General features: G+C 39.0%; 1 protein-coding gene across 4 annotated transcripts in view; it reads left to right on the top strand.

Annotated features, from left to right (window-relative positions):
- The window catches only part of ARHGAP42 (Rho GTPase activating protein 42), a 253,909-nt gene that overhangs the window by 127,305 nt on the left and 102,430 nt on the right, over positions 1–24,174 (top strand). For 3 of the 4 annotated variants that reach the window (XM_070425919.1, XM_070425920.1, XM_070425918.1), the window contains exon 4: positions 13,397–13,468. The exons of the other annotated variant lie outside the window; for it this stretch is intronic. In XM_070425919.1, coding sequence (XP_070282020.1) covers positions 13,397–13,468 — 72 coding nt within the window. The remainder of the gene's footprint in view (positions 1–13,396; positions 13,469–24,174) is intronic. 4 annotated transcript variants of the gene reach the window in all.

The following is a 24,174-nucleotide window of genomic DNA, read 5'->3' as shown; positions in this document are numbered from 1 at the left end:
CTTCTGTAATTCTATATTAAAGCTCTGAAGTTTTCTGTTTTAATTAATTTTTTCCTGGTTTTATTTTTAACAACCCTGTGATTCATTTTGTTGGTTTATTCCATTAAGGGATTATTTATTTAAAAGAGATTATTTTTTTCTCCCCCTAACCCCCAGAGGTACTTAAGATATTCACATTAAGCAGTCACTACAGGGGTAGTTTATAGGCAAGATATACTTTGTGTGTGTGTATTAGCTTCTGGTACAGTGTTGTTGTTTTTTTACTGTACGACTTCCAATTACAGTGTTTCCTGTGTTTATTTATATCAAGATAGTATGTGACATAAACAGCGGAGGAAGTGTTGTACCAGGAAGTGGACTAGAAAAGCAGTACTACTATGGATATGTTTCAGAAAGAGTATCCCTTTTTTTCATTCCCAAACTTTAATTGGGTAGAATTATGTGGGGAGAATGCTCCTATTTAATTAATAATTGCAGTAATCTCTAAGCTCTCTGTATCCATGCTGATTCTTACCTCACCATTTCATTTATTACAACTAAGCATTTCATAAGCCAAGAAAAGTCATGATTACTTAACTCAGCTTGATTTTTTTATCACACATAAATATGGCATTAGCAAAACAGTGAAACTGTTTGGGGACGCAATCAAAAGTGCATATCACTTTTCAAAAAAACATTTGCAATAGGGAAAATATCTCCATTTCCAGGTTTAGAAATTAGAAAATAAAGAAATCTCATCACTAACTCTACAGCTTTTTACTTACTTGTTTACTTATTATTATATTTTGTTTTCACTTCTTTAATGATAGCCATATTCACATTTCTTATAACTTTATTTGGGTGCAAGACTCATTTTTGGCCCTGCAGTGTCTTCTTTATTATCTGAGAGTGGTGTCACTGGTATAGTAGAGCATTGGGAATATGGACTGGAAGTCAGGCTGCCTGAGTTCATGTTTATGGCCTTGGGCCAATTACTTAGCTTCTTTGGGTCTCCCTTTCCTTATCTGAAAATTAGGAATAGTAACAGTACCTTTTTTCATAGAGCTGGTGTAAGAGTTGAAGGAGAACTCTCAATAATTGTTGTGATGTGATGCCTACTACTCTAACTCATTTCCCCACTTCTCTGACGCGGGTGGCCTGTTTATTTTTCTCCTCTGTACTTTTAGGCGTGCTAGTTTATAATTTACTCCCTACCCTAAACCCCTTTTCTGGGTTCCACCTAAAAATCTAACAAAGCCATGTTATTTTGTTTTCAAGTTTTCAGTTCAGCACATCAGTGAAATCAACCTTAAAGAAGGAGTAGGTAAGAAAAAAAAAGGAGTAGGGAGAATTTGCAAGGTGATTGGTATCTCTTGCTTTCCAGGGTTACTGCTCTTCTCATTTTAATGGCCATTTGTATGACAATGGTCAGCCCTCTGAAGTTTGATTTGAAGTGCAATAGTATATACATATTTTTTCCAAAACCAATTTATAAGTAAAAAATCTTCTGTGAATGTACAAAGTCATAAATTATTGTTTTTTATGACTGAATTTTTCCTATAGATAACATCAATGAGCTTAGCTTCATATTGCTACCAATATAGATCTGGATTGCTACTTGTAGTGTACCCCATATTATCAAAGTACATATTATAGAAATACTTTTCTTATTTTAAAAAATATTTAGCTTCCTACAGGTTGGTTGCCATGCTCAGTAGTATTAGGAGTAACAGTATTTATTATAATAACTCATTGCAGGTACCAATTATGGCTATCAGAAATGACTTTAGTCATCAATTTAGCAATGCTGTGTTGCTGTATGTATGGCAAGGCACTTCGCTAGGCAATGCCTATTAAAAAAATCATCGTCTCCACCTTTACAGGGCTGGAAGGATAGAGATATAAATAAATAACATGCAGCATGAGTACTGTCACTCTTGTTAGCAAGAGATGTTTATAGCCAACATTTTGTGATCTTTCCTTCAATGTCCAGATTCAGCTTCAGAATTGTTCTCAACCCAGCAGCACAGAGACCTGCTGTTACTCAGGTGGACTCGTGAGGCTAAAATTGTTTGTCCTCAGTGACATAGTACAAGTTTGTTCAGGGTGTTGCTGTAGAAGGCCAGAAATCCAACATCCTTGCTTTGTGTCAAAGTAAGTTTCAGTGTAAAAAAGTAGAAATGAGTTTCATCCTTTGGGTGTTAGGAAAGACGTAATAAATTGGAAATGTTATAAGCCCACAGTTACACGTTTAAAGAGAAGCTTTAATAGTGAGGTAAAAGGAATCTTGTAAAGTGAGCACTTTTTACTATAATTTGTAGTTTACTATGTGTGTCTTCCAAATACAGGCTTAGCTCTCTAAGCAGCGATGTGCTGGTGAAACATCACCTGCCATCAAGCACTCAGGTGTGTGTGTAACGCTGATTTGCAATGCTTGCTGATTTCCATGGTGTAAATATTCCCACCTCAGTTGATTTCTCCCCAGTTCACCGAAGGCAGGCTGGGAAGAGAGGCGCACTCAGTGGTTCCAGAGCTGCTATGAGCCTGCCCAGCCCACTGCTAGACCCCAGCCCATCTTGCTGCCTGAATCAGTTGGGTCCCCTCCTCTAGTTTATGTGCATCTCTATCCTACATCGTTCCTTCCTCCCTTTTCTCCTCTCTCCTCTCTCCTTCCATCCCATCCTCATCATTGTAAAATTTAAAAGAAATTGCTTATACGTCGGGATATCTTAAATTTTTCTTATGATTTTAACAATCTGCATTACATAAATATTGAGCAATAATGATTAAAATACATTAACGTCCAGTTCCTAAAATGTAATGGTTGTAAAATGACCGACTGGGAATTTAATGAATTTTCATTTCTTTTATACACGCGCAGAGACTATTAGCTGTTTGCTTAAATTCACAAGTGCAGAATTTAAAACAGATGAGTGATTGTAGTTTCTCTCCAAAGATAGCCTTAGTACTGAATACCGAGGTGGGTACAGCGATATTAGCAAGAAGAAATAGCATTAAAAGTAGGGGGAGCAAACATTGAATTTCATAAATTCTTAATTTGTTTAAGGCCCTTCCACCTGTCCTCAGACTTCGAGTCACTTTGATTCCTCTAAACTAGGAGACAAGATGGAAAAAAATCTTGAAGCCATAATTGGCTCAGCTCAGAATAGATAGTGTTTCTGAATTTTAAGGTTTGGGAAGGGGGAGGGGAGTTATATTTTCATCTGAATGAGGACATTGGTGCACTCGGGACAGCCGTGCTATGGGAAATTCTTTGGCCATCTCTTACAGTGCTGACGAACATGAGAGCGTCATTGGGACCTAATAGCAGTGACACAGAGGTGCACGGGTTCAGATCTGGGGTTTCCTGAGAATGTCCAAAGGTCTAGGATTGGATGAAGTAACCTCACCAGTGTCTTTGCAAAATGCAGGAGTGGTTAATTAATCTGCTGAAAGAACTGAGCTTATAACATTTATTATATATTTTGGATCCTATATTCTCAAAGGTTAATTTAACTCCAACATTTTCCTTGTATGACCTTTGAAGTAATGTTGCCACACATTCTACAGAGGTGCTTTGCTAAATATAAACTTTTTGGTCAAAATCAATAGAAAAGTATTTGTTACAGGAACATATGTGCAGGATGTTGGGGAGTGAGTAATTCCAGTAGCTTTTAAGATGTCAATTCTAATTTGACCCTTTATATATCTTATTTATTGCTGAAAGGCAGTTTGACCCTTTTTGCTGATTTTTAAAAAAGACTTCATTATTGTAAAGTATAAATGAACACGTAGTGATCAGGATGGCCGTAAGTACACACAGGTTTGTGAGGAGGCTGCGTTATGGCTATAGCTGGTGTTTACAAATGTTTTCCACAATGCTTGAATGCTTTACAGTATTCCTAGTTTAACCTCCCATTAGAGATTGCCAGGTAGGATGAATGAAGCACAAGTAGTTTCAGAACAGCAAACAAGCTAAAATAAATAACTTACCTTTCAGGTTCAAATAGCAGAATTCAGAGAATTTCATTTGGTGCAACCGAGAGTTATGACATTATTAGATCACAGTGGATTATATGAAATTTTGCAATTTACTCCTCTCCTCTCTTTCTCAGATAGAATCTGTGGAAATGGTCAATTCTGTCTTGGATGAATGCTTTTCTACTCGCTTATCTTGTGTGTATAGATGGTTTTTATTTATTTTTTATTTTTTCTATTGCTGAAAGTATTACAAAGGGTATTACATATGTGTCCTTCCCCCCCTCCCCTGCCCTTGACAATCCCCTGGCCTCCCTTACCCCCCAAGTGTCTTATGCCCATTAGTTATGCTTATATGCATGCATGTATAGATGGTTTTGTTAAAAAATAGCAAACTTTGTATTCGGGACGGTCATAAGCGCTTGAGGCAGAGGGTTGCTAGCTGTTTGCCCTGGGGCCACCTTGTTCCATTGAGGAAACCTTGACATTGGGTATGTGCTGGGGAGAGTCCACTCCCTCACACTGCACAAGTCCAGCCGCAACTTCGCAGGCATCTTACAAAATGATATTTGCATTAATAGTGGCCGGCTCGAAAGAATGAATTAAATAGAAAAGCAAGTGCCACTTTATGTTAATAAGCTCTTATGACCATTATCCATAAAACATAAATTTTAATCTTTGTAAACAGGCTATGAGATAAATGCATATCATCACCTTCATTATACAGAAAGGGAAACTGAGACTTGGAGAGTTTGAATAACTCGACCAAGATTGCACAGTTGTCAAGAGTTAAGTACAAACTAGTGCACCCTCCTGGGGAATGAACTCCTTACACTCATCTCCTGGAATAAAAGGGGATTCACATAGCACCATTCTTCAAAAACATAAATTTCTTTTCCTATTCTGTTCTTACAAGAGAAGTGTTATTACTGATAAAGGGAAGGAAAAGATGAAAGTAATATTAAATTTAAGTTGGGTCTAAATCTATGCAGTCCAATGGGGTGGGGATCATAATGAAACACTAGATTAATAAGTAGAACAAAAACATTCAATATGGAAGCAGCAAGTGACATTCAAGGTAGAAATGTAATGGATGACTGTGGTACCCAGATAACCTTACATAGCACTTAAAAAAATTTTTTTGGATAATTTTTAAATAAAGACATTCTTTTTTTTTGAATAATCTCATATTAAATGATCTCAAATAAAATGTACTTTGACCTCCCATTGTTGTATGAAGGTCTTGTTCAGGTACCCATCCTCCACAGCTGATGTGAGTTTGGGCCAGTGAGTTCTAGTTCAGAAGAGCTGTGGGTGTAGTGACCTAGTGAGGGAGTGTCTCTTGCAAAGCTGTGGAGAGTTAACGTGCCCAGTGCCCAGGAATGAGCCGCTACCCAGCCCTAGACCACTTGCCAGAGCTTCATCCTGGGCAGCTGTTTGGTAGGAAGGGGCAGTACAGGGGTTGGAACAAGGCAGAGGAGAGATACTTGCCTGTAATTCCCACATTAGGACTCTGATCCGATTTTCCCAGTTGCAGTAAACAATGGAAAAATGAGCTGTTCTTACCTCAGAGACTGTTAATAGGTAGCTTCATCCACTCATTACTACATACCTTTGTGAGCTTTCCACTTGGTGAATTGGCTGCAAAGACATCTCAACAAGAAATTACTTTTGCAATGAACTATACCATCTGTATCGCTGTGGAAACTGCGTGGTGTGTCGTAGCCTCTCAAACAGTTGCTTCAGATAGCACTGCAGAGTAGCATTGAGTCTTCTCTTCAAAACCTTAGATGGAGTCCTTCAGAGCTTTGAAAGTTTGGGGTACAGAGTTGTAAGCTTAACATCCTGGCGCTATGGAGTCTGTTGCCTGCTAATGGGCACTGTAGCCATTGGTTAGTGGTGAGCTTCGATTGGCACCAGCACTGGAGCCCACGCCTGGAAAGGGATGAGAAGCAAAAGTGGAAGGAGAGGTACGTTCAGATTTCTCCTGGTGCGTTACCACTCGCTTCGTTGGACAAACGCATTGTGCTAACCTTCTCAGCAGTGAACAGCAGGCGCTGAAAGTTCCTAAAGGATAGCATTTGAAAACCCACGGCCGAGAGAAAATTGTAATTCATGTATACCTAGAGAAGTAAAACCCCAAACATGTTTGGAGAATCACTCGTCTAACCACATAAAAACATTGCTAGCCATTGCTTTTGAGTAATTTATGAGCATTCCCTTGTGGCTGTTTGTTAAAACCACTTGAAAAAGCAAACGAAAAGTGGCAGGAAACTGAGAGGCCTGGCTCCATGTAACGCACCCACAGTTAAAGTGTGTCTGCGAGCTAGCGCGGTATTGTAAACCATTATCCAGTATCAGATTTGCTTCTCTGCGATACAAAATAAGTGAAATAGCTGGTCATTATTTTTGAATTTAAAATGGACCACTATCCATAAAAAGAAATTGCTTAAACCCAAGGTTTAGATAATGGTTAAAAATTAAAAAAATAGTTGAATAAGTTAATTGTGTCTTAATTACTGAAACAAGACCTTTTCAAGAACTTATAGGATCAATATCTAGGGAGAGCAGTGCTAGAATTGCTTTTGTATTTTTCCTAAAGGGCCTTTCTTAGTAAGGTCATGCCAAGTAACACATTCCACAAATATTATGGGATCTTGAATCTCCTGAACTCTGTGACTTGGTTTTCCCCCTAGAGTTACCTTCTGGAAGAAGTTTCCTCAAGCCTCTTGCGTAAATTTGGACAGAAAGAGTTCTGTGAAAGCCAAGATTGCGCATTTCTCTAGATTTTTAAAAAGAAGTCCTTGTGAATGTTAAATCACCAGGGTTGCACCCTGATTCACATTTTTAGTGATGGTTTCCCACCATTTTGTATATCGTTTTCTTTTCTTTTTCAGTAGCAACAACAAACCTTTACAACCTACCAAAATTTAAAACAACTCCTACACGTTACTCTTGGATTACTTCAGAATGGAAGAATTCCGTCCTCGTGATGGCACAGTGTGTGGGGACGAAAGGCATGCGTTCCCTGGGGACGTACAGACGTGAGGCAGACACATGGGGTTGTAAATCCACTTTGTGCTCGAGAGTGTTGGCATTTCCATTTTGGTCTCTTGAATTTAGACTCCCATATTGTGAGCAGCAGCCCATTGACTGCGTACAAAAGAAGCTTCATAGTTCAGATGTAGAAACACATATGCTATAATGGCTTTTGGAAACATTAGGCCCCTGCTTATCTACTATTGTCCATGGTGTTCTGGATAGGCACTGTTCTGTTGAATTAACTTGGATTGTCTTGTCTACCTTTGAGGAACCACATTTTAAATCCTCTTGGGAAGTTCTGAGGCTGCTTGCCATAATTTTGGACACATAGCAGATAGGTATTGCGAATTCTGTGAAGAAGTGAACATTCATTGAAAGTCTATAATATGCCAAGTCTGTGCTTGTTATTTATAAGATATATATTTTTCTTTAATTTTTATAAAAACCTTAGGAGATAGAGGGGTGAAGACACTGAGAGTTAGTGGTGTTGGTGCCCAGATTCAAATGGAACTCTGGCCAACTTGGACACTCACATTCCTAATACATTCCAGATGGTTTTTAGATTTCAAACATCATTTCTCACATAAAATTGACTTTAACCTCCATATTGTGAAGAGCTTTGCATAGTACTTGCTATATAGTAAATAGTCAATAAATCATATCTATTGTTAGCTATCACTCTTAGATGTTCCCTCCCTTCCTCATTTTGTCTGTTCATTGCCTGCAGAACTTTTTTAAAAAAAATTGTTTCAGTTTCAGATTAATAAAATGATAAGAGGAGGAAGAAAGAGAAAAAAATATGAGCAAGTCCAAAAACAACAGAAAAAATAAAGAAATACGGAATAGAGATAGGAAATAATACTTGCTCATAGGATGGTTGGTAATTATCACATTTAATTTGTTGTATCTCCTCAGGTTTTGTTTTATTCTCAGGTCATATGTAGATAACAGCAACATAAGGGTTTTGTCAAAGGTTTAAACTACTAGATATGAATATGGGTGCCAGTGTCTTAGTATACCTCCCCCCTCTCTCTCCTAATCCTTCCCATCCCAATAAAGAACATTTCACCCATATTGATTAGTTGTACCATTTTGAGGTGGGATATTCTGCCAAAGTAGTTCTTTGAGTTTTCCCAAAGCATAAAACTAATAGTTCCAAAGTGAAATTCACTGTCTTAATTCTACTCCACTAAACATACTCCCTCTTTTTTATTTTTTTTATTCTCATCCAAGGACATGCTTAGAGAGAGGAAGAGGGGGCAGAAAAAAAAGCATTAATGTAAACCTTATGTCACTTTTAATTCTTCTCCCTTTGTTTTCCAAAAAACTGTCTCTTCAATTCCCTGCTACTCATCTGTCAACACAGCAGGCACCTGATCTGGTTCCTCGCCACTTCTAGCTCGAGTTCCTCTCCCAGCCTTTAGTTGGCATGTTATACCTCTATCTCTTCGTTCTCAAAGTACCCCATATATTACTGGCTTCTTAGAACAGGTTTTTGGAACATTAAAAAATATCCTCTAGCCATTTGTATGTGCACTTTGCAGAAGTGTCTGTTTAAGTCCTTTGTCCATTTTTAAATTGGATTATGACCAAGGGACATATAAAAACATACGCAAAGTCACTGATCATCAGAGAGATGCAAATTAAAACGACAATGAGGTATCACCTCACACCTGTCAGAACGGCTCCCATCAACAAGTCAACAAATGACAAGTGTTGTGAGGATCTGGAGAAAAGGGAACCCTAGTGCCCTGCTGGTGGGAATGCAGACTGGTACAGCCATTATGGAAAACAGTATGGAGTTTCCTCAATAAATTAAAAATGAAACTGCCATTTGACCCAGTGATCCCACTTCTAGAAATATATCTTAAGAAACCTGAAATACCAATCAGAAGGAATACTGTATATGCACCCTTATGTTCATAGTGGTGCAATTTGTAATAGCTAAGATCTGGAAACAGCCCAAGTGACCATCAGTCGATGAGTGGATAAAAAAAACCTGTGGTACATCTACACAATGGAATACTATGTGGCAGTAGAAAAGAAGGATTTCTTACCCTTTGAGACAGCATGGAAGGACCTGGAGAGCATTATACTAAGCGAAATAAGCCAGTCTGAGAAAGACAAGTGTCACGTGATCTCACTCATACGTGGAATCTAATGAAAAAAACAAACTGATCAACAAAATAGATCCAGAGACATAGAAGCATGGAACAGACTGACAAATCTCAGAGGGAAGGCAGGGGTGGGTGGGTGGGTGGGTGGGTGAATGGGGAAAGATTAACCAAATAATTTATATGCATATATGCATAACCTGTGGACACAGACAATAGTGTGGTGAAGGCCTGGGGGAGGGTGTGGGAGTGGGGTTGGAATCAAGGAGGGGGGGGCGCGGAAGGAAACATCTGTAATACTTTCAACAATAAAGATACATTTTTAAAAAACCCTCTGTTCCGAAGCCAACAGTCATTTTATGGTTCAGGCTGCTTTCCCTGATGATGGGTATAATTCACCCTTTCCGTACTTATTCCAATTGAGTGAATTACTAATAATGTATACTCTTTTCTCCAGTTAGAGAATGTTCTTATTCATTAATAATAATGACATATTGCTTCTTTGCAGCCAGAACTGTTCAACATGCTTCACATTCATTCTGCTACTCCCGATTGTAGAAAGTTAAATGAGGGCTGTAACGTGGTCAGTGCACTCACAAGTACGATCGACTCTTAATGAGCGCTTAATAATTGCTCTCTTCTGCGCTGCACCCCGCTTCCCACGTGCCATGCTTAGTTCTGCCCTTTTGCCTTTGTACATCTCTCTTCCTAGAATATTTTTTCCTTTTGGTGTATCCAGTTCATATTCACTACCCACACATTCGGTTCTCATGGCTCTTTCCTATTGTCAGAATACTGATGTATTTATAAAGAGTTTGGCATGGTTTGCCTTGTAACTCCCTTCTGTCTTTCACTTTTTCCAAAAATGTTAACTGCTTTACGGGCATTAAATGCTTCTTGAATGAATACATTCTCCCCTTCTCAAGTTCATTAACTTTCTTCAAGGGTTAGCCCAGTCCGTAATTTCTTCTCATCCCCACAGATCTCAGTGATGTGCTTGGCACATATGTAAATACCTACTCATCGGATGTGGGGGCCTCCAAGCTGTCTGTCATTTGGAACTTTCATGGGAAAATACTTTCCTAATACCATGCACATAGATACACTTCAATGAAAAGGGGCAAAAAAAGATGAAAGATTCAGAGATAGAAGTCTGATAAGTAGGTAAATTCAGAATGAGGTTCATTATCTGTGTTTTTTGGGCGATATTGAAAGCTGTAAATTTTGAGCACTTATTGTACGTAAAACACTGAGCTGAGTGTTTCACGTTCATCATCTTAGTTCTTAGAACCAAATGGTTGGGTGGATGATGCAGCGGATGCTCAGAAGGGTTCCAGAGCCGCTTGTAAGCAACAGAACCCCGTTTAAACCCAGGTCGTTTTTATTCGAAACACGTGTCTTTAAGCGCTATCCTGTATAGCATCCTATTTAGCCTCATTGCTGGAGTTTTCAGCCCCTGTGAAATATCTCCCCATTGAAGTTCACCTAACTTTAAAGACATTAGATCATGCTTATTTCCAGCATAAACATTCAGTAAGTGTTAGCCTTTATTTTCGCTATTTTCCAATTTACACTGGACTGTTCATGATGTTGTCGTTTCCCCTTATGCGAACTTCCCTTTAAAGGCAGAATCAGCGATTTAGTATGTCTGCGAACTCTGGATATGCATGCGTGTGTTTATATGTGTTTGGGCTTCCATGAAGGCGCCGAGGATTTAGAGAGTGAGAATGAAGAGTGAGCTGCTTTGCTACTGTTTCCAATCAGCTCTCTCGTCAGAGGCCTGCAGTGAATCTGCAGGGATGCCTGCCTGAGCTCACGGAGGGAAGCAGGTGATGGATGGGTCCAGACCCTCAGTGTCTCAGGAAGAATCTTGAGTATTGATCTATTTTGTGTGTTTTCACAGCACCGGATTTTAGGCTGTGTTTTTAAGATCTCTCATCTCATTTTTCTGCGAATTGGAGAATGACAGAACCGTGGAAGGCATTAACACTCTAGTTTTTATTTTTGTGTATACTATCTCAGTGCATTTAGGTTCTGGAATTTAAGAAGTAAGACTTGACTAAAGAATAATCAGTTTAGTGAAAATGAGTAAAACCTTTTTGTAAGTAAAACCCTTTTGTGGGAAGTTAAAATTTTTTATATAATTTCAGATATACAGAAAAGTTATAAGAATAATATAAGGCACTCCTGTATACTCTTTAACCTATTTTATTTTTTTAAAATATATTTTATTGATTTTTGTTACAGAGAGGAAGGGAGAGGGATAGAGAATTAGAAACACTGATGAAAGAGAAACATCGATCAGCTGCCTCCTGCACACTCCCTACTGGGGATGTGCCCGCAACCAAGGTACATTCCCTTGACCGGAATCGAACCTGGGACCCTTCAGTCCGCAGGCCGACGCTCTATCCACTTAGCCAAACCGGTCAGGGCCTATTTTAAAATAGAGTAATATATTTTTAAAATGCTTTTTTTTTTAATCTTAGCATTTTCTAATTATACTAGAGGCCTGGTGTACGAGATTCGTGCACTCAGTGTGGTGTCCCTCAGCCTGGCCTGCACCCTCTCGCAGTCCAGGAGCCCTTGGGGGATGTCCCATTAATGGGGAGCAGGCCTAAGCTGGAAGTCAGGCATCCTTAGCGCTGCCCTGAAGGCGGGAGAGGCTCCCACCACCGCCACTGTGCTCACCAGCCGTGAGCCCGGCTCAGGGCTTCTGGCTGAGCTGTGCTCCCCCTGTGGGAGTGTGCTGACCACCTGGGGGCAGCTCCTGCATTGAGTGTCTGCCACCCTAGTGGTCAGTGTGTGTCATAGAGACTGGTCATTCTGCTGTTCGGTCAGTTTTCATATTTGTCTTTTATTATATAGGATAATAGATCATGTTGTTATCACAGTGGTAGAAAAAGATTTTGTTAATTAGACCTGCTCCCCTGTCGCCAGGTTTCATCCTATATAATAAAAGCCTAATATGCTAAGTGTCTGGTTGGTCATTCAACCAGTCAAAGTGTAATATGCTAATGATATGCTAAGGCTGCTCAACCGCTCGCTATGACGTGCACTGACCACCAGGGGACAGACAATTGACTGGTCGACCAGTCGCTATGACGTGCACTGACTACCAGGGGCAGACGCTCCGACTGGTAGGTTAGCTTGCTGCTGGGGTTCGGCTGATCAGGACTGAGCAAGACAGGCCAGACACATACTGGAGCCTTCCCACGGTCCCTCCCCAGTTGGCCAACCTTCCGCGTCCCTCTCCGGCCCCGATCGTGCACCAGTGGGGTCGCTCGGCCTAGCCTGTGCCCTCTTGCAATCTGGGCTGAGGCACCCCACCTTCCTGAGTGCATGAATTTTGTGCACCAGGCCTCTAGTTGAGATATAAATGACATATAACACTATGTAAACTCAAGATGTACATGTTGGTTTGATACATTTTATTTTGCAAAATGATTGCCACCATGGCCATAGCTAACACCTCCACCCTGTACATAATTACCATTTCTTTCTGTGGTGAGACATATAAGATTCTATGTTTAATTTTAATGCTTCCTAAAGGGTTTTTTAAATGGAGACTTCCTTCCAGCATAATGTTATTGTCAGAAATGTTTGTCTCCTTGCATTCAGTCCCTGGCCCCCATACTTTGAACCCTCTCACAATATACTTACAGATCAATATTAAAAGATTTATGTTTTAAAGTTTTAGGGGAATCCCAATTTGGAGTTTGAGGCTAAAATACTGTTCATTGAAAATAAATCAGATACTATTTTAGTAGGGTTGGAAATATGAGAACATTCCAGCAAATCCCAAGTGTAAGAATCATAATGAAATAGGAAAGAAAAGTGAGCCTTATTTTATTTTGCAGTTGTAGAATTATAATATCCTAGTGGCAAAATGGAAGAGCTTTTATACGGTTCAGTTTTAAAATAATGTTTGAACTGACTGCATTAAAACAGTATAATTAAAAGTATTTGTAAATTTACTATCCAATATACTGTTTCTTAGTTATGTCTTAGAATAAGAAAGTTAAATATTTAACTAAGATTTTACCACATGTACTTGTTTTCACATTATTTACATTATGTTAGAACCAAATGATATAATTTGTGAGAACAACTTATTTATAAAGTAGAAAAATACTACAACATGAGAGGTATTTTTATTTCATTTATAGACGTGAACAAGAGAAAAAAAAGCTGTTTATTTAAATAAGGTGAATAAATGAGCCATCTTTTATCAATATTTGCATAAAATTTTACATAATTTAATTAATTTGCATTTTTAATTTCAGATTCAAAACGCTAATGATGTATTAATTGCGCCACTTGAGAAATTTCGAAAAGAACAGATAGGTGCAGCAAAAGTAAGTGTTCCATTTTATTATTCTTCAGATATTCTCCTAGTAATTAAAGATGACATAATTTCAGATGTTAACATTTTGATATTAGAATGACCTTTTAAAAAATTCTGTACGTCATTTTTAACTTTTGCACTGAGCCTATTACAAAGACCGGCATTTCTTTAAACATAAAAGATATTCTTCTTCTACTGAATAGAGAAAAAGTCAGCATCTGTGAGTTCCTTCCATCCCCACAATTGAAGGGAACTATTTTAAAAGGGGTGAAATTACGGTAAAATTATGAGCTTTGCTCCTAACTACTATAAAATAAAAATTAGGCAGAAGGTATATTGAAAATTCAGGCAGTTATTATAAAAGAACTTTTATTACTTACTAGAGGCCTGATGTACGAAATTCATACAAGAGTCGGCCTTCCTTCCCCCGGCTGCCAGCACCGGCTTCCCTCTGGCACCCAGGACCCAAGCTTCCCTCGAAGCCCTGGTTCGTCCAGAAGGTCGTCTGGGAAGGACGTCCGGTCTAATTAGCATATTATGCTTTTATTATTATAAATTGTATTTTTTCATTATTAAAGAAAACGTGTTTGTGGAAAAACCTTCAACATGTTTGTCAAGCCTTTGCAATGATGTTTAGTTGATTATGTACCAATTAAAATTTCCCTGAGCCTAATATTTTTTGAAATTTACTTGCACCCTTTTTCTTAGACCTGCATTTTAACTACCTGCACAACATTATGTAAGGCCATAAACTTTAGGGTTTCCAAAACAGAATTCATCACTTCACCCATTCTTTCTCAACATGTTTTGGTTTTCTATTTAGTCAGTGACATAGCCCTTCCCCATTCTAGCAGCACTATCTATTCTAATGCAGAATTATTTTTCCTTCTGTCCACCTTCTCTTCTGTCTGAAATATTGAAATAGCTTACTAGCTGGTCTCCACACGCACATCCTAATCTGTTATCTACCTTCCTATCTGTCATTCTTGGATAGTGACACCTTCAGTGGATCTCTTTGAGAGACAGTTTGCTCCTGATAAGGAATGCACTCCACACTGTGCCCATCTGCTGCATTCATTATACCTCCCTCCTTGCGCACAGTTGCCCGCTCACCAGTCTCTGTCCATGGATTTGCCCAACCTTCTTCTCTCCCTGGAACATTTCTTCCCCTTCCCTTGTTGAGGTCTGGCTAACGCTCCATGGCTGATCACCCAGCACCAGAAAGAAGCCTCCCCTGTATAGGCCTCATTCATTCCTCTCCCAGAATTGATTTTCCCCCTCATAGAATCCAGTAGTCCTTATGCTCATTTCCTGTACAAAACTATCACAGTCTGCCCTGAATTCGTTTTACATACGTTTCTTCACTAATTATGAAAAATTATCAAGTCGAGGACTAAGCCGGAACTATTTTTGTGTTAATTAATGCAGCAAATGTTTATCAATGTCCTAGCTGGCCTCCTTGTGGCAATCCTGGTGTTTGAGATGAAGGGATACAACTATAAACAAGACAGGCATGCTCCCTGCACTTGTGTCCCTAATTATATTTTGTGGAAAACAGACACCAAAGTAATAGCAAAGGCACTGATGCAGAAGTGCAGGGTGCTTCCTGAGAGTGTAATGAATGGGACCGACCTTGTCCTGAGAACAGGCCGTGCTCTCTGGAGGAGGGATTGGTTAAGCAGGGGAATAAAGGATGAGAAAGAAATAGCCGGCTATGGGCATACGGGGGTGAGAAGGCGACAACCTCCCATACCTTCCTGAAGAAGGAACAAGGTGGGGATGAATCGAGGCACTGAAGGAGGAGAGAGGCTGGCATTTTAAAGGAAAAAGATCCAGTGTGTTTGGAATATAGAGAACCATGGGAAGAACAGAGGGCATGTGCATTTTTAAATATTACTCTAGTTGCATGTCGTGCACGGATTGGAAGAGGCGAGACTGCTTTTGTGAAAACCAGTTTGGGGGCTATAGGGTAGTGGCTTTAGATTCAGAAGGTGATAGTAGCGGTGGAGACAAGGGGCGTATTTCAGAGGTAAAATGGAAAGGGGTAGGAAATGGGTCACATCATTAGAAGTGAGGAGCAGGACGTGTCAGAGGCAACTCCCAGGGGGCTGGGTTGCATACTCCAGTGGTTTTGAAGCTACTTACTGAGATAGGCAACTCTTACGTTTGGATGGCAGGATGGTGATTTTGGCTTTTAGACATAATGCATTCGAGGTTCCTCTGAGGCATCCACGTGGAGACGTTGAGTTGTCAGGTGTGTAATCGGATCTGAATTAGAAATACACCTTTGGGAGTTATTGTTCTCTAGGTGGTAATTAAAATCATGGGGGGGTGGAATAGATCCCACTGGGAGAGAACAGAGCGAGAAGAGGACCTACATTCTATATAATCTGAAAACTCTCAACATTAATGTTTGGGGAGAGAAAAACTCTACGGTGAAAGGTAGGGGCAGAAGAAGGGAGAAAATTACAAGAATGTGGTATTCCAGATCAAGGAAGAGTCTTTTCAGGAATAAAAATAGCTGATCTTTATTGACATTTACATTGTAGTGATTTTCATTGAACTATTATGTCTGTGACCTAATTAAATCCTCAAAGCAACCTGTGTCTTACACCGGCTTTATCATGAGGACAATGATGAGTGAGACTATGGAGCTAAAATCAAGCCTTTTTACTTCACAGCCTTGATTTGCAATATTTTACTTCATTAATTTTTCTAAAACTTTATGAAAGAGCTTTTTGAAAAATCCCTTTTACAGTGCAGGATATTGCAAGTTTTCTGGCCCACCTAAAATAGTAAATTTCATTTGTGTATGGATTATTCATTTTATTGTTGCTGTTGTTTTTGTTGATCCTCACCTGAGGATATTTTTCCTGAGGATATTTGCCTCAGGATGGCTTTCCATTGGTTTTTAGAGAGAGTGGAAGGGAGAGGGAGAGACAGAGAAACATCAATGTGAGAGAGACACAATACTTGGTTGCCTCCTGCACGCACCCCGACCAGGGCCAGGGAACCTGTAACCGAAGTTTGTGCCCTAGACCAGAATCAAACCCAGGACCCTTCAGTCCACAGGCCAATGCTCTATCCACTGAGCCAAACCAGCTAGGGCTGGATTATTCTTATATGAAGGTTTAGATTAGCTCTAGTTGTAGTTGAATGAGCAATTACACCCATTTTTAAAACATCTCACTTGCTGGAGAGACCAACCGAGAACACACAATAGTATACTATGCCTTTGCCCACTCATTAGAAGGTTAAACCTGTGGTTAAATGAATTCAAATGAAATCTTGAGCATAAAGATTATTGCACTTGGTCCTTTGGTGATGGTGATTCTGGGTATTTTATCTACCTGATGCTCTTAATGCTAAATTGCTTCTAAGCTGCTAAGTAGTTGTTTTTTAGTAAAGGGAATAAAGAACAGGCCTTTTCTTCTGACATATACGTTTGAGTCCTTTTCTTTTCTTTTGCTTTTGCAAAAACATGTGGTAGAAGCAGAAATCCTTGAAGAAAAAATTCTTTTTTTGTATTGCTTTACTCCCTGTTTTACTTAGGTATTTTCTTACTTGGTAAATAAAGCTAATTCTACAAATGACACTCCGCTGCTTTCCACAGTCTTTAGAGTAGAGGTTTCCACAGCATGCTCAGGCCCACAAGCCAGCTGGAAGGCAAGAGTGTCTATTTAAGTTATTAAGTGTAGAATCTTCCACTGCAGTCAGCAACCTCCTTCGCTTGGTCCAAGTGGAAAACGCTGAGTCAAGGTGGCCCTCTCCTCACAACCAGATGATCCTATTTAACTGGAGTGGATCAAGTCCATGGACCACAAACGTTTCCTTTGTAGTGTGTTCTATGGATCTTTGAGACACCTGATACTTTGCTGTGGAGGCCCCGAGTGAGTTCCAGTTGAGGGGAAAAGGCACCAGGCATCTGTAAAAGGCATTAGAAAAGGTTAATGATGGGGTCGTGGAACTCAAGGACAGAGGCGATGGGGCCTGCTTTGTGAATAGCTAAAGATTAGAAGAATTATCTATAAACAGTTGTCAAGAATGTATTTGTTTAAGGGTTCTGAGTCTAATGGTATTCGCAGAATAGGACTGTATTGCAGGCCTGGCCACTACATGGGTCAGAGTGTGGGATGGAATGTTCCGTTTCTTTAATTTGGCTTCTGATACACTGCTGATCTGAATTCTAGAAATGAGTGGAAGTGGAAGTGGGTATTCAAAGCTATTCATGCCAACTAGAATTTTCACAATATGAATATACCGAGAGCAGCATTATAATAGAGCAGGATGAATTATTTGTTCCCCCACTTTTTGTATAAATTGACAGCTATATTTCGTTGATTATATGGGAATTCTCCTTGCTCCCAGAGAGGATCAATTGTAAGTCATATCTGCATTTTCTACACTTGTCTCATCACAAATTAACTCTTACCAATCAAAGACAAATCCATTATAGGTGTGTGTTTGTAAACATGTATATAGAGAGTTTCTCAAAAATGTATACACACACTTTTAATAATTGTAAAGGTAGTGTTTATTAAAATGCATTTCAGCCCTAACCAGTTTGGCTGAGTGATTAGAGCATCGGCCGGCAGACTGAAGGGTCATGGGTTTGATTCCAGTCAAGGGCACATACTTCAGTTGCAGGCTTGATCCTGGATCCTGGGGGAGGCAACCAATTCATGTGTCTCTCTCACGTCCATGTTTATATCTCTGTCTCTACCCCTCCCTTTCATTCTCTCTAAAAATCAATGGAATAAATATCCTCAAGTGAAGATTAACAACAACAACAAGAAATGCATTTCATGTTCAAAACCGAGCTATCAGCTATTAAAGTATATATACATTTTTGGGGGACACCCTGTACATAGCAGACTATTAGATATTTTAAGGGATGGAACTGACTTTCAGGAGACCAAGTGCTCATGTTCCATATATACACAGACTGGGCATGTTGGTGGCACAGTGAGGGCTAGAACGTAATTCCTCAGACCAGTGTCAACCTAAGAATGTCCAAACCTCTAGAGAATTTTTAAAAGAATTTTTATGAGCCAAATTGATGACATGCCAGGAAGCAAGATCTCAAGTGCTTCCCATAAGGACAGTTTGTAGTTTCTTTTATATATTTGGAATTAAGGTAGGAATGTAAGGCAGATTACATGAAGGTGGGTAAAGGCAAAGCAGAAAAATCTCTATGGTAGGATTATAGGATAGTTAACAGGATCCTGTGCTTTGTGAGGGTGGTTATACTTCTGAGGGGTCTGAAAAAGGGGCATTTCAAAGGCATAGAAGCAATGGGCAGGGCAAGCTTAAGGCGAAGATAGCCTTTTTATAGGCTTTGGGTGTGACCACCCACCATGATTTGCCTAGTTAGGAATTTATGCTCAGATTATCCTGTGAGGTTACTTTGGGTCACATTTATTACAACACCCAGTTTTCCTCTACACCAGGAGTCTTTCAACGCCTCCAGGCTGCTCTTGGTGAGATTTTTTCTTTTTTGTTGTTGTTAATCCTCAGCCAAAGATATTTCTCCATTGATTTTTAGAAAGAGTGAAAGGGAGGGGGAGAGACTGAGAGAGAGAAAAACATCAATGTGAGAGAGACACATTGATTGGTTGCCTCCTACATATATCCCGACCAGGGCCAGGGATCGAGCCTGCAACCAAGGTACTTGTCCTTGATCAGGAATCGAACCTGAGACCCTTCAGTCTGTAGGCTGATTATCTAATCACCAAGTCAAACTGGCTAGGGCCATTTTCTTTACCTTTAGCAAAAAATGATTTAGTGTGAAATTTCTTAATTATAAAAATTTTTCGAATAAGTTCACACTTGCCCACTTTGAATCAAGTGAAATTAATATAGTTCCCTTGATTTAAACATTCCCACCACACAGTAGGCTCTTACCACTGGTTTTATTGGAGATAAGAGGCTTGAGAAGTACTTCCTGTAAAAGTTAAAAGGTCCATTTTTATTTCTATGGGAAATGTTTTTCAAGACGGTTTTCTTCTTTAATTAGATCTTAAAAGAATCATATGAACATCCTCTATGGGGTGTGTGTGTGTGTGTGTGTGTGTGTGTGTGTTTTAATCCTCACCCGAAGATATTTTTCCATTGATTTATTTTTTAGAGAGAGTGGAAGAGAGAGGGAAAGACAGAAATATTGAAGTAAGAGAAACAGAGAAACACATCAATTGATTGCCTCCTGTAGGAGCCCAGATAAAGGCCTGAGCGGGAGAGGAGCTGCAGCCAAGATAGTGCCCTTACTGGAATCCAACCTAGGACCCTGTGGTCTGCAGGCTGACACTCTATCCACTGAGCCAAACTGGCTCAGGCCCTCTATGATTTTAATACAAAAATAAACAATATAATATTAGTCATTTCAAAATAGAACTTGTTTCTCTTTATATTGATATTATATTGAAGACTGTGATGGAACCTGATGATTTTTGTCTCTTTGTTCTGTCTATAGTAGAGTTTGGTTCTGTCTTTGAACATTTATTATTTTGAAACGTAATTATTTTAGTATTTAGTATCTAAAAAAATCTATGAAGCATTGTCACAATTAATTTTTGTTACAGCCTTAGATTTCATTTCTTCATATGAAAAGTGGCTGCACTCTAATTTGTTGTCTGAAACATACAGATAACTTAGAGAGAATCCAGAAGGATGACAGATGTTTTACTTATTTCAATGATAACACTTTTGTCACTGAACTGAGTTATGTATTTAATTTAATGGGTAATACTTTGGATTCACAATCAGAATATTCAAAATAACATGGCTTATAGGGTCAGCGAATGGATTGAGGTCACCATACTTTTCCTCCTGTTGGCAACAAGACCTAAGGGAATAGTCAGGATTGTTTTTTCATGTGCTGCGGATGGGCATTGAGCTGAGTCTCTGTCTCCTGGACAGATGTTCTCTAGCAAGGACCGTATTTGGGACTGAATTGTGTGGGCAAACTATTAGCCATTTAATAGTTTTGAAACTGCTTGTAATTCCCTTTATTGTACATCCAGTCAATAGTCCCTATTATGTTATACAGGGTTGCAGAAGTACTGATTTTTGTTATTTAATTTTTTAAACAATAATAATACTACCCTTTATAATAGTTAACCAAGTACTGCCCTAAACATTTTACATGTAAATTCATTTAATCCTCATAACCAACATATCAGATAAGAAAACTTAAATTCATTTTGTAGATAGATGCAGAGACAAAGAAACACTGGACAGACTGTCAAACCTCAGAGGGAAGGCAGAGGAGGGTGAGCAGTTGGAAGAGATCAACCAATGAATTTGTATGCATATATATGCATAACCCATGGACTCAGACAATGGGGGGTGTGGAGGCTTGGGGTGGGGTGTAAAGCTGGGCTAGAAGGGGTCTATGGGGGGGGGGAAGAGGACATGTAATATTCAATAATAAAGATTTAAAAAAAGAGAGGAAGAAACTGAGATGTAGAAAAATAAAGTAAATGGGGTGAGGTCGCCTAACTAGTAAAGTGTAGAGTCAGATTTTAATCAGAAATGAGATAATGTCTATAGAGTTCTTTAGTAGCACTACCACATATTTGATACTCAAGTGATATTTATTCCCTTTTTCATAAACTTCTCAGACAAAGAAAATTGGCTGGTTAGCTCATTTGAAAAGTAAGATAGTGTCATAATTATTTAACAGCAAGTTCTATAGAATCATACAAACAAGATAAAAACTTGGCCCTCGATACTTGTAGGAAATGTGAACTTGGATAAAAGAATTACCTCTTTAAAGCCTTAGTTTCCCCATCTGAAAAATGGAGAAAATAATAGAACCATCTTCATAAAACTGCTACAATAGCACGATTTGACATTTTATATAAATTGCTTTGCATAATTTCTTGTACATAGTAAGCACTAAGGCATTAATTGCTTTTGTTTTATAATTAAAAACAATTATTGCTGTTATATTGCAATTGGTTAATTTTGACAGTATTAACCAAAGCATTGCAGTAAAAATAAGGTCATTGTTCATCATGTAGGTTAGTTTCTTATTTTGTTTCATGGACAGAGAGAAGCAGCTCTGAGTTGATGATTAAATAATGATAAAGTCTGGTTCACAAGGCTGCTATGCAAGAAGGCTTTAGATGGACATCAGTCATAATTAATAATACCATACAATTTATGGGTCACTCTCCTATATAATAAAAGCCTAACATGCAAACTGACTGAACGGTGGAATGACCCACAGAACAACCGGTCGCTATGATGTGCACTGACCACCAGGGGGCAGATGCTCAATGCAGGAGCTTCCCCCAGCCTGCAGGCCCCAGGCCAGCCAAGGAAGGTGCCAATAGGGACCCCCCAATTGCCCCGCCAGTTGCCTGCAGATCAGCTCTGATCGCCGGCCAGGCCTAGGGACCCTACCCATGCACGAATTTCGTGCACCGGGCCTCTAGTTACTTATAAGAGTTTTACAGGGTAGGAAGTATCATCATGTTCACAGAACTAACCTGAGACCCAGAAAGATCAAGAAGCATTGCCAGCAACCCAGGGGTGTCCTTGTCCTTTAGCTGGGACTCAAATCCAAACCTTCTGACTTGGTTTTTGGCAGTGGGCCATACCTACCTCCATGCACCATGCAACTTGTTTTGGTAGTTTATAGCATATTTTCACCATCCTTGCAACATCCAGTATAAGGTGAGTATCAGCCCTACTGGATCTCATGGCCATCACTAGGAAAACAAATCAGATCAGATTCCCTGGAGACAGGATGTGGGCAGTGGTCTCTGTACTTGACAGAGGGGGCGCTGTACATATTTCGGTGTCTCTGTATGTATTTCAAAAATTGCTTAGTATCATGTTTTTATGTACGTTTCAAACCTGGCCAGTCATAGGGAACAGCAGAGCCTCCCATTGAGTTAGAAATCTGGATTGGGACATAACCCAAGACATTCTGCTAAAGAATTTAAGTCAATTTATAAGTATTACATCATGATATGTTAAATGCGTATATGTGTTTATATACATATATAGATTATTACAGTTTTATTAAGTGACTACTGTGTGCTCAGATAGAAGGATATGCTCCTATGCTCTAATTTGATTATTATAACGTATAGAGAAAATGATCACTATTTTCCCACCTAATTATTCTTACGTTGATGCCTGAAGACTAATACTTAGGAAACTTTTTAAGCTTCCTTACAAGTTGTGCTTCTGAATTCATTTCATGATCTGTACTTTGGTACTCAGCATTGCTCTACACTTGCTATTTTTCCTGACATCTTCTTTGTTCAAGATCACTGTCTTTTCAGTGGTCTTTAAAGTGGTTGGGAATCTTATTAGTGATTTCTGTTTTTCAAATTTAGATGTTTAGAAATATTCTGTAACACTTAGGAGACTTCATACTGACATCTGTGGAAGTTTCAAACAAGAACACAGTAAAATTGGTTCTATTTCACATTTACACTTTAGAATTCAAAGCAAGTTGCAGATACAAACAGGAGTACATTACAAATAGCATGCATAGGTGGATTTGTAATATACATCATTTGATGTTAGCTATAGAGCTTTTAAAAAAAAAGATTTAAAAATGATTTTTAGAGACAGAGGAGAGGGAGAGAGAAACATTGACATGAGAGTGGAACAGCTGCCTCCTGCATGCCCCCTCTCAGAGATTGAGCCTGAAATGGGGCATGTGCCCTGAGCAGGAATCAAACCAGCAAATTTTTGGTGCAGGGAATGATGCCCAACCGATTGAACTACACTGGCCAGGGCCTAACTGTGGGGCTTTGGTAAAATGACTACCACCAGTGAATTCAGCCATCCTGTGTTTAACGGTATACTGTAATAGTGGCTTGTTTGTTGAGAAAACATGCAAAATCACCAGGGTAATCTAGGAAAGAAGAAGAGATGAAAGATTTTTCAAATCATTTTTATAGAATAGTAATTTTTGCACCTTATTATCTATTCCTTGGGCTTGTTACAAATATATTGTGCCAACATTTGATTTTAATGCTGTTTTATTGGGCTCTTCCTGTTGCCCTCACCTATATTTTATGTGTATTGAATTTGAATTAAAACATTGTACTACACATTGAAGTAACTAGAAACCCTATAAAGCCTAGGAATCAGTGGGTTAAATATTTAGTAAACTCATAAAGATTTATAAACTAAATTATGAAGAACCTTAGACTACTTCCCCTATAAAATTAACTAAAACTTTTTGTTACATCTGAAATACACAAATTTTCATGTCTAATACACACACGCGTGCACGCGCGCACACACACACACACACACACACACACAAATGTAGGGAGCACCCCAATGTCAAAGTTGCCAGGGTCAGTATTTGTCGGGAAGCCCCCATATTTGCTGAATATCTGTTACATTAACTTACTCTTACTATGACACTGTTTCAGCTTACCAAACTCTTGTTTTCTATAAACAGGTCTTGTTACATTTACTAGTCAAAACTGAACATGAAGCCCTAGAGTATCTAAGTACTATAACATTAAAAGAAACATCAATGTCAGACCATACAATTATTTGTCTTGTCACTGTCGATGTCACATTGTTTATTCAGAGTTAAGTAAAATCTCAGCAGTTCTTAAGTAGAGCTCTTTGATCTATTAGGGACTTTTTGGATTTGATGGTGAGACTTTTTACTCTTTCTCATTCCAAAGTAATGAGATCTTTTAGCATCTAAAATGTATTATCTAATATAGAGAG

The sequence above is a fragment of the Myotis yumanensis genome, unplaced genomic scaffold (genome assembly GCF_028538775.1).
Source record: "Myotis yumanensis isolate MYYU_CA2020_CCGP unplaced genomic scaffold, mMyoYum1.0.hap1 SCAF_10, whole genome shotgun sequence".
NCBI lineage: Eukaryota > Metazoa > Chordata > Mammalia > Chiroptera > Vespertilionidae > Myotis > Myotis yumanensis.
The sequence above is the reverse complement of the archived record's forward strand: the minus strand, read 5'-3'. Positions and strand labels throughout refer to the sequence as shown.